Source organism: Monodon monoceros, unplaced genomic scaffold, assembly GCF_005190385.1.
Source record: "Monodon monoceros isolate NGI ecotype Baffin Bay Population unplaced genomic scaffold, NGI_Narwhal_1 Super_Scaffold_5, whole genome shotgun sequence".
Classification (NCBI taxonomy): domain Eukaryota; kingdom Metazoa; phylum Chordata; class Mammalia; order Artiodactyla; family Monodontidae; genus Monodon; species Monodon monoceros.
The window spans coordinates 21974485-21988512 of NW_021703782.1; the positions used below are offsets into that span (position 1 = coordinate 21974485).

At 45.6% G+C, this 14028-nt stretch overlaps 1 protein-coding gene across 1 annotated transcript in view; it reads left to right on the forward strand.

The window, feature by feature from the left end:
• SHC3 (SHC adaptor protein 3) overlaps positions 1–14028 on the forward strand; it is a 141342-nt gene that overhangs the window by 79257 nt on the left and 48057 nt on the right. The window contains exons 4-6 of the mRNA XM_029203279.1: positions 2045–2164; positions 5711–5764; positions 10941–10992. Of these exons, the coding sequence (XP_029059112.1) occupies positions 2045–2164; positions 5711–5764; positions 10941–10992 (226 nt within the window). The remainder of the gene's footprint in view (positions 1–2044; positions 2165–5710; positions 5765–10940; positions 10993–14028) is intronic.

Consider the following 14028-nt stretch of genomic DNA (forward strand, 5'->3'; position numbering starts at 1 on the left):
TTTAAAAACAAAAAGAGCTTATATTTCCTCTTTGCCACGTGGTTGACGAGGACATTTAGCTATCAAGGCTAACTGATAGGGTTGTCAAAATAAACACCCCAGGTCTACACCGAAAGACATGTAAACCAGGGCCAGGCATTCTTCTCAGCCTTTATGTACATTAGTTCATTTCATTAGAACGACTCTGTGGTTGATGCCCTCAGTGGTGTGCTGGTAATAGTTTAACAACAGGCTCTTGGGGCTGGAGGTGGAGACTGAGAAGCACTAAATTTGCTGTGTTTGCCAGTTTCTGTGGCATAAACGCTTCCACAATGGCCGATTTCAAGCTCTAACCTGACATCTCTAAAGTGGAGTTGGGAAGAGATGTGCGGTTGGTCACCGTTACACAGTGTCCCCACTACATGTAGTGGACAAGGACATTGTCCACACTAAATAACATGAACAGCATAGGTAATAGCTAATGTGGAAACAATTAGGAAGTGATGAGTTTTGAGTATTTATTGTTTGTTTTTTTAAAAATGTAATTGATTTAATTGTAAGTTTACATAAATTAATTTTTAATAGCAGCTCTTTTTAATGGCCAGCTCATAAAATTCCTAAAAATTTAATAATTGTCTCTCATTAGCTGGAACAAGACAGCTCTAGAACACCATTGAATATCCCCATTTTACAGATGATAAAAACTGAGGCACAGGTATAAGAACCCACAATGCGAGAAGGTGGTGGAGCTGAGCTCAAGCTCAGGCCACCTGGCTCCATGGGCTGCACGTTCAACCCCTGGACTCGACCTTTTCATCCTGGAGGTGGTTGGACCAGACGGAAAAAACTGGATTAAGACAAAGCTCAGAAAAACTCTTTTCTTAAGTGTGTAGTGAATACATAATTAAATATCCACCATCTAGCCTTTTCTATGCCTGGACTGAATGGTGGCGAGCGCATCCCTGTGAGTATCTCCGAGTCTGTCCTGAGGCTGAGGCTCTGGGGCAGGTTGTGTGATTGCCTCTGCTGCTCCCAGGGCTGAGGGTCAGCTCTGTCTTTGGACTGGAGACATTTGTGAGCCCTCAGAGCAACTGGGTTTCAGGCAGAGAACTTTGGATGAAGACTCATCTAGATGTGCCAGCCTGTGTTCCAGTCAGCCCACAGGGGACATAGAAGCCAGGCAAGGCTCCAGAATCTTGAATACAGGAACTAGGAGGGCATCTGAGAACTGAGATAAGGAACCTTGTCTTTCACAGCCACTTGGTACCCGACCAGCAAGTCTCGGGGTTCCCTCTCAGGCCTCTTGGTGAAAGTGGTGGAAACAATGTCGATTTCTGGGCTTCACCCCTGGTATGCTTAATCAGAATCTCTGAGGTGGGGCCCAGGCATCTCTATTTTTAAATAGCTCTGGTAGGGGATTCAAAAGTGATGCCTGCTTGGTTAAGAACTAGTCTTAATTGGCATCTCAAAAGAGAGCATGTTTTACTCTGAAAAGGAAGGAAGGGACAGCTAGTGGGTTCCTGTGCCAAGGACAGTTCTGAAGGGCTGGTTGATGCACCAGTTAGAGCAGAACTGGGTCTGTCCATCCTCGTGCTGGCTCCAGACCCCTGAGTTTTAACTGGACCATTTAGTTGCTCATCAGCCCCATGAGCTGCTCCATTTCAGTCTGGTCCTGAGTAGTTTGATTCCTGGTAGGATGAAACTGGTTTCTGAGGCTGCAAAGCTTCAGGCCCTGGCCTGTGGCACCTTCCTGGGACTTATGAGTGACCCCATGAGACACACCCCAACAGGAGCTGCCTGGTGTACTGACATCTCTGACCTTCCAGCAGAGTTGTCATCTCAGTGTGTGTATATTAGGTGCTTTACAGTTTGCCTATTGCATATTCTAGAGTTTGTGTGTTAGTGTCAGATCCCACACTCCCAGCTCATTCCTGGAATGTTGCCTTCATGTGCCCGATGAGAGGGGACGGTGGAGGTTGAAGGTGTGGAAGATAACAGCGTAGAGGCCTTGACAATGTGGCCTCCTGTGAACGGAAATCTAAAATAATGCTGCTTGATTTCACAGCCTCCGAGCAAAATGTTGTCCAGCATCCTGGGCAAGAGCAACCTCCAGTTTGCGGGGATGAGCATCTCCCTGACCATATCCACCGCCAGCCTGAACCTGCGGACCCCAGACTCGAAACAGGTCTGTAGGTGCTCAGGCCCTGCCCTGCCCATAGCCCCCAAACCGTGGCTGTTGCACAAGGCTTCCCATTTCTATCTTTACCGGGTCCCTGCGGAGCACATTTGTGTAAAATCTTCACCAGTCCACAAACTCTGGCCACTTCCAAAGGTCGCTGACAGAATGATAGATGGAATTGGGTCTCTTGAATTCTGCTATAAATTACCTTTTTTTTGAGGATAATGCATGAACTCATCAGTTTACTTATAGTGTAAAAAGAGGTGTGTGTATGCCCAGAGGTCTCCTTTCAATGTCCTTGACCTATTTTGCTTTCTTTAATATTGTATTTTGGTGGTTCTACAGTCCACATTTTGTTTTCAGATTTATCATCTTTGAGATGATGGCATGTCATGGTTTAATTGACAGTATTTTTTTACTTCTTCGTGGGTTGTTATTTTGGAGCCTCTCTTAGTTGACAGTGTCATAGGTTGGTGCAGTATGGCGCATCTGTGGCATGTCCAGTGCGGACGGGGCCCTTACTGACTGAGGTGGGGACGACGATGCTTACTGAGGAAAACCCTGTTAAGATAGTTGGGTTTTTCTTCAGTGTCTATATCTTAAGTTTCTCTGATTGTTAGTTCCTTTAGCTGGGAAAGTGGGTGTATGAGTAGCTGTCCTGGAACCAGCAGGGGAGTTCTGAAGGCCAAAGGAGGCAAAGGAGGTGAAAATGCTCATAAACCATAAAGGTGGGAGGTGGAGCGAAGCCATCCTTCACTTGCTCTGCCCAGTCTGGGCCTCTGCTGCTGGCAGTGTGAGCTGGGATTTGGATGTGCCTACACGGAGAGGGATGGGCAATCCACAGACCTCTGAATGACACACTTCCTGACTCTGGCAGTGTGTCACCAGGGATGCCTAGGGGTACCTTCATGTTGCTATACATATTCATAATTATTGATTCTGTATTCCCCAGGTAAGCAAGCAGCATCCCCAGCTTCATTTAGGATGAATGGGACACCACCGCACCCCTGCCCCAACCCAAGATGTTGAAATAAATTCTAGATCTAGCATAGAAATGAGAGGCAACACCTGGGCTGTGTTTTGACATAGTGGATGCCACTTCTCACTCCATTCATTTGTCCTCACTCAACTGATGGATAATCCCCTGTCTTTTCTCATCGGCCCTTCCGAGGGATGGGTAACCAGTCGTTAGGTGGCAGATTAAGAACGTGCAAGAGGCTCAGCGTTTCTCTGGAGCCGCCTCCTGCTGAGCACCGTGGTGGCTCACGGTGCGCCTTGCTCGGCGCTGCCCTCACACGCTCACTTCCATTCCTTTTGTTTTTAACTGAAGTATAGTTGATTTACAATGTTGTGTTAATTCTGCTGTACAGCCAAGTGATTCCATTATACATTTATATACATTCTTTTGAAAATCCTTTTCTGTTATGGTTTATCACAGGATATTGAATCCAGTTCCCTGTGCTATGCAGTAGGACTTCTTGTTTATCTATTCTATATACAATGGTTTGCATTTGCTAACCCCAAACTCCAGTCCTTCCCTCCGCCCCCTCTGCCTGGGCAACCACAAGTCTGTTCTCTTTCATTCTTATTCATGTGGCTTCTGCACCTTTTGTTTGTAGGAATCCTCAGACCACAGTCCTCAATTCTGTGAGATCTTATCTCCTAATTCTCCCTTCTACCTCAAAAAATAAAAAAAGGGAGAGAGAGGCAGACTCTCAGAGCAGAAACGATGAAGTCACCATGGTTGGCCATCCCATCCTCGGGTTGGGGGCTGGTTGGGTGTGTCCAGGTCTCATTGTCCCGCCCTTGGTTTATGTGGATGTGGGAGGGAGTGCGGGGCTGGGGGGATGTCTGAGGAATGGCAGCTCGGGTGACATGAGCACAGTCTGAGGAAGGTTTGGCAGGACCCAGAGCTCACATCCCTCTGCCTCTCCCGAGTTAAGGGCCAGGCTGTAGCAAATACAAGGAGCCCGAGTGGGCAGACCCTTCGCAAACCAGAGAGCCAGCAGAAAGGCAAAGCTAGCTCTCCTTTTCAGAGCTCTCAAGGAGAAGAAGCAAGATGAAACACCCTCAGAGCAAAACACATCCTTTAGTTAATTAGCTCTAATTTTCTTACTCTCCTTTTCAATGTCTATCTTACCCAAAGGGACAACATACAATCACGCAGTAACGGTCACGTTGGCCAAATATGATTTCCATTTTTTTCTTAAATCTTTGTGTTCACTTTGATTTCCAAACCCCAGTTTTAGAGCTGCTTTAGAATCAAAAATTAAATAAACAAAAAATTCAATAAGCAAAAAATGAACAACTTTAGAAGTCATAGTTTATCATCATCTGGGGACTGCTATGTCCTCATTGCTCTCTTGGGAGCCCTCTGCCCCTGGACTAGAGGCAGAATTCAGAAAGCTGCAAAGGGCAGCTATTAGTCTGATCCAGCTGGTTTGGGTACAGGCTACAGAGCTGGACTCGTTGTTTTTATTCATCGATATACTCAGGCTTTTCTAGATCCTGAGTAGTTTTGCAAGTGCCAACAAGTGAAGTAGGCATTTAAAAATATCTAATTTTATCTTGTAATTCAGTTATAGTTTTGCTTTGTGTTTTACTGGAGCATGGTTGGAAAAATCCCTTGGATGGTAGGATTACAGCTCTGTAAATTCTGCCTGCCTGCCGGCGAGGACCTGAGGGGGCTGTGCAGAAAGAAACCTGGTTATGCTGGGATGGAGATGAGAGTGCTGTTCCCACCCCCGGAAATTTACTTCAATGTCACTATGTTGTCTTTAAAAAGATAAAAATAGCATGGAAGACTTATGTAGCCTTTTAAATTTAGGGCAGCTCCTAATTTACTCAGTGTCTACTAAATCCCACCGTATGCTGCAGTTTATAAAGCTAATGGAAATTTCCCAATTTAAAATTAACTTGGAACATCCTCAGTGGTTTTTAAATTGATAAATTACAAGAGTGCCTGAGAGGACACCAATTTTGATCTTGGATGCCGGCTTTCTAATTCATGTGCTCATGATACAAATGAGATGAAGTAGGAGACAGCCACACTTCCCTCCACTCCAGCTATGGGGTCTGTACCAAAGACCCCATGTGTCTTTGGAAACAGAAACTGCACAGTTGACATGTTTTGGTGTGTGGTTGAGAGAAGTTTTCCTTCTCAAAGAGGCATGGTTGTTAAGATCTCCTGTGTTCGGTCACAGCTCTACATTTAACTAGCTGTAGAGCTTTGAGCCAGCTGCTTAGCCCCTCTGGGCCTCAGGCTCTTCATCTGTAAAATGGGATTGCAATAGTTCCTACCACATAGGGCTGCTGTGAGACTTAAATGAGATAATTCTGGCAAAGCAGCTAGATGAGCGGCTGACATTGTGAAAGTTCATTCCGGGTTATCTATTGTTATTACTTTTATAATTGTTATTTTCATTGGGTATGAATTTTACCAATTATCAGGAATCCTTGTGGATTTGTATTTCCTGCCAACAAACAGTAAGTTTTCCAAGACATGGGAAAGGTAATAACGGCACATCTCTTTTCTTGTTTTGGACCTGGCAGATTATAGCGAATCATCACATGCAGTCCATCTCCTTTGCCTCTGGCGGAGACCCGGTAAGTGCCCTTGGAGTTGTTTCCTCTTGCTCTTGTCAGAATTGCTGCGAAGGGGCCCTGCTTCAGAAGCATGCCTCTTAGGACCCTATAAAGAAAGTTAACTGTGATACCAACTATTTCCACTTCCCTTTCATAAGCTCTTCCTGACTCATTTTTTTTTAGGGGTAACCCGTGACAAGGACCTACCATTAAATTCCATTTCATTAATAAAAAGCTGTCAAAAATCCCTGAAGCACTGGCTTTCTTAAGGGGTAATGACATAGCTCCCTGGTTTCTCAAGTTGCTGGATTGCACTCGTGACTGCTAATCCTGCTTTGTTCCTGTTTTTCTACTGGCTCTCCCTTGGAGTCTTCCGTTTTTGGATTTTAAGTCTATTCAAAGGCTGTGAATTTACTTAGTCTGGTTTATTCATAAATATTTGAAATTGGTATTTTTCTCTCCAAATTTAACACTGTAGTCTTTTAATGGTTTGTTTTGCCAACAGGGAAGGAGTTTCAGAGATAGAGAGAGAAAAAGAGAGAGGATAGAGAATACGAGAATGTTCTAGTTTTCATTGCTTCTTTTATTAAGAAGGTGGAATAACAAGGGAATTTGCTCCCCACATTCAGTCAGGAATTCTACGATACAATGCCAGCATTCAGTTTCAGTGTCAGGAAAGGCAGGACTCAGAAAACCACTTCCTCCTCATGCAGGGCAGTGTTTCTGTTATCATTACTGTTGTATGTATTATTTTGTCAAATTATCGGTAGACAATGCTCAGATTTTATGTAAGAGTTTACTGGTCCAAGATAGCCTGAGTAATTAGTGCATTATATTACTCCTTATCCCAAGGCCAGGGACCTTGTCTATTTCTAGCCCGGGAAGGGGATTTTCCCCATGCCCTGTGTTTAACTCATATATCTTTACTGCCATACTCCTACCTGGGTAACCTGATTGCAGAACTGCTGTTGGCACATTGAAACCCAAATCGAGGGAGTGATCTCCACTGGCTCCAATCTTGATGTTCCCAAAGGACAGTATAATCATGACACTGAGTGTCTCAGCTACAGGAAAGCCTGTGCCTGCCCTTCCCTCTCCCACCTGCTACAGCCTCTAGGGAGGCATCACTCCTATCTCCCTAGCACTGAGCTCCTGCTGGGGAGATGCAGGCTGCAGGGAGAGGCCCCAGGAGTCTCCCTGTCTCAGACCCTTGAGCCAAGGGCACTGGCAGGAGAGGGATTTGGCCACCCTGCAGATGGTTCTTTGCCCTTAATCCTCTGCTAAAGTGTCACAGGATGACCAGAGCATTATTTAAACATCTCATTCAGTGGGTTCCACTGGCTTTGGCCCTATTTCATACTTAGGGTCTAATTTTCAGAAGTCTTCCAGGATTCTTTCCTCTTCTTTTTTCCTTCCCTTCCCTTCCTTCACTTTCTTTCCAATCCTTTAATTTCTTATGATCCACTGCAAAATGAAATACCTCACTGAGATGTATGTTTAGAAAGTGGAAGTGTTCCATAATCAAGCCCATCTAAGGAGCATTTCTGAAGATTATATCTAGACATACGTATACACTCATTCTCTACCTGTACTGCACATATACACATATCTATACTTATATCTGTAACCGGATCTAGTTAATTTGCAGTGGCTGTCTACTTGCTTGTCTAATGTGATGCTTAGAACCATAGTTTCTTAAATTTGGAAGGTAATCCAGTTAGAAAAATAAGAGGCGAAATGTTGCACACCTGCATCAATATCTCCTTTCAAGAACTTGTCTCAAACCTCATCTTCATGTTGACATTGAGTGGAGATGCAGAGCTCTAGAAAACAGAAAGCCAAATACATTGTCCTGTGTTAAAATTATTTTTTTCTCCACTATGCACAAAGACCTGTGAACTATTTTCAATTTTCCCTATCACCTCTTCTTAAAAAAAGGAAACATTCAGTGACCCTTAAAGTAATTCATAACTTTTAATATTTTTTTTCTGATACAGAAAATGTCATGATTCCAGGGGACAGGAAGCCTGGTTACTTTTTATTTTAACCAATTCAAATGCACATCACATTGTGCATGAGTTCTCATTCCAAATTTATTTATAACCATTACAATTGGTATACCTTTTAAATAAAACCAACAATTCTAGGTCCTATTCCTTGTTCTGCTGTTAAGTATATATCTACTTTTTGCTTTGTGCCTCAGTTTACTGGGTGAGAAAATGGTATTTTGAAATGTCAAATAAGACAGACTGGAAAACACAGTTAATCCCCGCAATTAAAAAAGGCATATTACAGGGCTCCCCTGGTGGTGCAGTGGTTGAGAGTCCGCCTGCCGATGCAGGGGACATGGGTTCGTGCCCCGGTCCGGGAAGATCCCACATGCCACGGAGTGGCTGGGCCCGAGAGCCATGGCCGCTGAGCCTGCGTGTCCGGAGCCTGTGCTCCACAACGGGAGAGGCCACAACAGTGAGAGGCCCGCGTACCGCAAAAAAAAAAAAAAAAAGGCATACTACAATTATAATCTACTATTATTAGCAGTTCTAAAACATCACCAAAAGAAAGCCAGAATAATGATCAGGCTCAGAAAAACTTGGGGAGTGAGAACAGACATGGGTAAATACAGAACAAGCACTTGGCATCCCCATCTTTGGCACTTAGAGTGCTCACTGTGTGACTGGGTGACGTCAAGAACATTGTTTTAACAGCAATACACTCCCCCACTGTGCCGGGAATGCATCAATATTGGCATTGGAAAAGCTGTGTCCTTGGCTTGGCCATTGATCATCTGAGTGACAGGGACACATCTCATCTCTTGCCTAGTCTTCCTTCCCTAGCTTGAAGCCAGAGGAGCATTTCTCAGACTGGAGTAAGAATTTAAAAAGAAGAATTTCCTTGTATATGCTACTAATGTGGACTCAAATTAGTTTTGTTACACAAATATGTACAAAAATAAATTATGTATAGACTCTTTATGTTTATTCCTTTTATTAAACTGTAAATCCCAATCAAACTTGGAAATTAAGTACAAATAAACACAGTAAAGGCAATACCATTCAAAGTAAAATTAATTTACTGTGATGAGTAAAGTTTTGTTGAAACTAAATCTCTGCTCCCAATGTGACTCTAGAACTGGCTACCATGGTGCAGAAGCCTTTGAGGTCAGCATCTCTCTACTACCACAGGTGCCAGATGACTCACTCCTTCCACTGATTTCTTCCATTCAAGTAAACACTTCAGTGGTACATCATTGTGTACAAATGTGACGTTAATTTGCTTCAGGTGGGGCAAAGCCATCTGACTGTTCTTTTCTCTCTGATTCTTTAAAAACCTGGCACCCATAATGTTGGAAACCCCACTGAAAATCTTGGCACTGAAATTGCGTGCAGAGCTTGATGGCACAGGTGTCATTCAGATGACCCCGCATATTACTGTATTAACTTTTAAGATTATCATAGAAATGAAAGCATAAAAAGAGATTCTGGTGACATCTCAAACACTGGAGAATATACCTGCCCAACCCTAGGGTTCCATGGATCTCAGACTGAGAAACTAGTGCTCCCTAAGCCCACTTCTGACATTCACATCTCCTGAATCCAGGAAGAGTGTCTCTGATTACAAGCTACAATCCTTATTTTTGCCAGTAACTTCAGATTCTGACCCGATCTTCCTTGATGAAATGGCAGGAAGTCAGGTCGACCGGTTTGATGGACTCCCACTCCCTTTCCCAGGTCAGTCTGTGAATACACCAAAGGACAGAGATAGAGAAAAAGAGAGAGGATAGAGCCTGAGCAGGAAGGAGAAACAGCTTAGATAGACTACACGCTGGAGAATGACCTCAGGGTAGCAGTCCAATATGTCAAGAGCTGCCGGAAGAGCTCTCTCTCCCTTCTTAGTCTTAGTGGGTGTTTTTGAGTTGCAGGGCAGTGATGTTTGGAAAAGCGACTTGCACCCTGCAGTGGGTGCTCAGAAGCACGGCATCCTCCTCCCCTGCCTCCACACTCACTTTCCCTCTTCCCCTCGCACATTGGAGGGTTTTCTGGAGCCCTGTGGAGAAAGAAGGGGTCGTTTCTCCTGCCCACAGAGCATCCCAAAGAAGGAACTCACGACAGAGAATCTTGCAGACGCTGAAAACATTGGAAGCTAATCAGTAACCTTGGAGTCCTCCAAAACCATCACATGGGGGAAATATCCACAACAACGAGGAGACCTTTACCAGTTGCCCCCCCGAGACTTTTTGAATGTTGAAAATGTCAACTTTGCAGGAAAGTCTTTCTTTCGCTTTCAAGAATTAAGAGAATTATTGTTTCCTCTGTTTAGAAACTAAAATTCACATGGTCGCCTCAGCTCACTCCTGAGGTCATCGTTTCCTCTGCGTGCCAAGTAGATGAGGCAGGCAAGGGGACTTATATTTCATGTGTAAGGCTGAGACTTCTAAATAGAGCTCATGCTTTTGAAACATCTTAAAAGAATTAAAATTACTACTTATGTCATCGTATCCATATCTCATCCACCCATGAGGGATGTTTGCAACCAACCTTTGAACATCACTTCTAATTCTCTCAGTGTGGCCCCCAGATCAGCGGCAGCACCTGGTTGCTTGTCAGAAATGTACATTTCGGGGCCTCACCTCAGACCTGCCGAATCGGATACCCTGGGCTGGAGCTCAGCAATCTGTGCTGTAACAAGCCCTGCCGGGGATTCTGACCCCAGCTCAGATTTGAGGATCGTTGTTGGAGACAGCTGACAGCAGTGGCTCTCAGCCTTGGTTCATAATAGAATCATCTGGGGAGCTTTTAAAAATCCTTAATGCCTGGGCCTCACATCCACACCAGTTAAATCAGATTATCTGGGAGTTGGAACTCAGGTATTAGCGTGTTTATAGCTCCTCAGTGATCCGACATGCTGAGAATGGATGCCCTTCACACCCTTGCTGCTCAAAGTGTGGGTGTGGCGAAGCTGCCTCAGTGTCTTGTGAGAGCTGTCTGCAGATGCAGAACCTCGGGCCCAGCTCCTGGCCTGTGGAGTCAGAATCTGCATTTCACAAGATCCCCGGTGATTCCTGCCCACTGTACAGTCTGAGAAATGCTGGGCTGTCATCAGGGTTACTCTTGATTACTGATCTGCTGTATGCATGATGTGTCTGCTGTCCTGTCTTCACCTGTGATTAGTGATGTGACATCTCATTTTTCTTTCACAGGATACAACAGACTATGTTGCGTACGTAGCTAAGGACCCTGTTAATCGCAGAGGTAAGCGATGTGTGACTTTCGTCATCTCTCACTCATGAGCAGCCAGGCTTAACAATGGATACCAGATGGTCCTCATGATCTCAGCCCCCTTCATCCAAACTAAGTGTCATATCGTACTGTTAGCGATAATTGAGGTTTGCAGGCAGTGAAGCGTGGCGGCACACCTGGCTGGGTTAGGAGATGCTGGATATCTGAGAGCTTTAAACACACACTTGTATCCAGATGGCTAGAGCTTGGTACACCTGACCTGCGCATGGCAGCTCCCACTCATACTCTGAAGGTGCCCTCAGTTACACCTGAAGACTTTGCAAACCGCTGGCCTCCTGCCCAGCTACAGCTCCTTGTGCGTCCACTGCGAACTAAGTCTCCCCGAGAAGCCTCGTGCTGCTCTGCATGGCCCTGGAAGCCAGTGTCCAAGCTCAGGTGCTGCCCACTTACACCCCACAAAGCTGCTAGGGCCTCAAACACAGGCTGGGTAGGGGATTTGAAACATCCAAGTACTTCCCATCTTCATGGAACCTTTATTCCTAGACCCTCCCTACATACCCACCACCCCATTTCTTTCATCATTTACAAAACCAAAGGGTCCCTCCCTCCAATGTTAACAAGCTTGGGCAGGTGAGCTGATTAGGGGGCACTACCCTTGAATCCCAGGCAGCCACCAGGTGCTGCACAACTCCAATTTAGAACTCACTGATGGAGGTCACCTGTGGGGTTTGTAACACTACAAATGGCACTTCCCTCTATCACCCATTGCTTCCCCTCCTCCTCCCACCCTCTACCCCAGGTACCCATTGTAAAGATTTCCTAGCTGGCTTTGCAGAAGTTTTATATCTGTCCATATACATATATATACTCTTCTTCTTTTCTTTTTTTTTTTTTTTCTTTTTTTTTTTTTGCGTTACGCAGGCCTCTCACTGTTGTGGCCTCTCCTGCTGCGGAGCACAGGCTCCGGACGTGCAGGCTCAGCGGCCATGGCTCACGGGCCCAGCCGCTCCGCGGCATGTGGGATCCTCCCAGACCAGGGCACAAACCCGTGTCCCCTGTATCGGCAGGCGGACCCTCAACCACTGCGCCACCAGGGAAGCCCTACTCTTCTTTTAAAATTTCACCACAGATGAGATTCTAGCATTCTGTTTTTCCACCAACCTTGAGGGAGGGGGAGGTGGCAGGCTGCACTCATCCCAGAGTTAACACTTGTTGAAGTTCTTCCTTTATTTTTGTTTGTTCTAAGTTAACTTCAAGTAATCCTAGACTTTTTTTTTTACACCCTTAATGGCTCCTAGGTCAATGGTTCTGAAAATGAACTATACTTTAGAATCACCTGGGGAGCTTTAAAAAAATCTCAATGCTCAGGCCTCAGAGAGGGGTACCCAGGCAACTGTACTTTTTAAAAGCTCTCCAGATGATTCCCATGTACAGCCAGGGCTGAGAAATCAGGCTCTAGGTCCAGACCCTGAAGGAGTTTAACCCTGTGCTATTTGACTTAGAGCCATGGAAGCATACTAGCTGATACCTTGTTTCATGGCTGCAAACCAGCAGCACCTTCTGTCCACAGTACCTTTTCAAAGTTATGGAAATCAGGATCCACTCCATGTGCTCGATGGTTGCTGGACCAGCTCCCTTTGGGACCTGCATGCAGTGCTGGTGTGAAGACAGACTCTGGACCTCTGCGCTGTTGCTGGTGCTTTGGGGGCACCAGCAGCATAGGGGTCCTTTGAGATGTTTGATAGGAGAGGATCACTCCCTCCTTCCAGTTATCTGTTGCCTGTAACAAATCTTAATGGCCTAATAGCCATCATTTTAAAATATCTTTTGATATGATGAAGTATCAAGTGTCCAGGCAGGGCTCAGTTGGCCAATTCTTCTCCTCTCTGTGGCATCAATGGGGTATTGGGTGGTCTTTGGCTGGTGGCTGGCCTGGTCTAGAGGGTCCAAGCTGACTTCACTTCATGCCTTGGACCTTGGTAGGGAGGACAAGAAGCCAAAGCCAGAAGGGTCCTTCTCCCTCTGCAAGGAGTCTCAGGGTCCCTCCAAGTGGCCCCTGAATCAGGGCAGTAGGACTTCCCACATAGCAACTCTGGGCTCAATGATGCCAAAGTGGATGCCAAAGACCAGGCACCACTTCATCTCTGTCATAGTTGACTAGTCAAAGCTGTCCCAGGCAGCTCAGATTCAGGGGAGGGGAACCAGACCTGCCCTCCGACAGGAATTTGCAGCCTTCCTTATCCATCACATCTCTGTTCCCGCACGTACCCAGGCAGCCCCAGCCTCCTGGGAGGCAGTGTGGGAAGGGAGGGGAGTCATAGATCTGGCCATGAACAGTATCTCAGAGCAGGCTTTGCCTCCATCCGATATGTGTCCACCCACCGTTTCCTCCTTCGGCAAGGAGCTGGGGGAGGGCTCCCCTGGCTGCTCTCTTCTCTTTCCTCCTGCCCTAGGCCAGGAAGAGAGTTTAATTGAATAAGAATGGCCTCTGCAATGCAGGAGTCAGATTAGCAAGAAATTCTGGGAGTGAATGTTCTTATTTGGACTCTTAAATATCCAACTCCCCACGCAGAGACCCCAGTTGATGTGCTGACCCCATTGTGGTTCCCTGGCTGCAGGCATAGCTACTCAAGGCAGGCAGGCATCAAGGCACATTTGGAGCCCAGATAGTCTTCTGTCAAAATCCTGCAGAGATGGGTCAAAGTCCCTCACTGTTATCATTTGTCCTTTCCACACTGATTCCAGCTTATACATTCTGGTGTGTGTTTTTGGATAATCTAGCAGTATTTACAGTGAGAAAAAAATTATATTTTTCTCTCTAGTATCAAGAACCCATGGCTTATATAATTAATCTGGTGGAAGGGCAAAGGATCTCTGACCCATGTTATTAAGCTCTATGGTAACCACCACCACCTTGAGAAGGTAGGGATTGCAAATGAGTGAAGTTTCATGAGGTTGGCACCTTATAGCTGAAAGGCAGGTCTGACAGGAGACCTGGAAGGTGACTACTGATATATGTAGGATAAAAAGCCCCCAAAATCAGGCTTT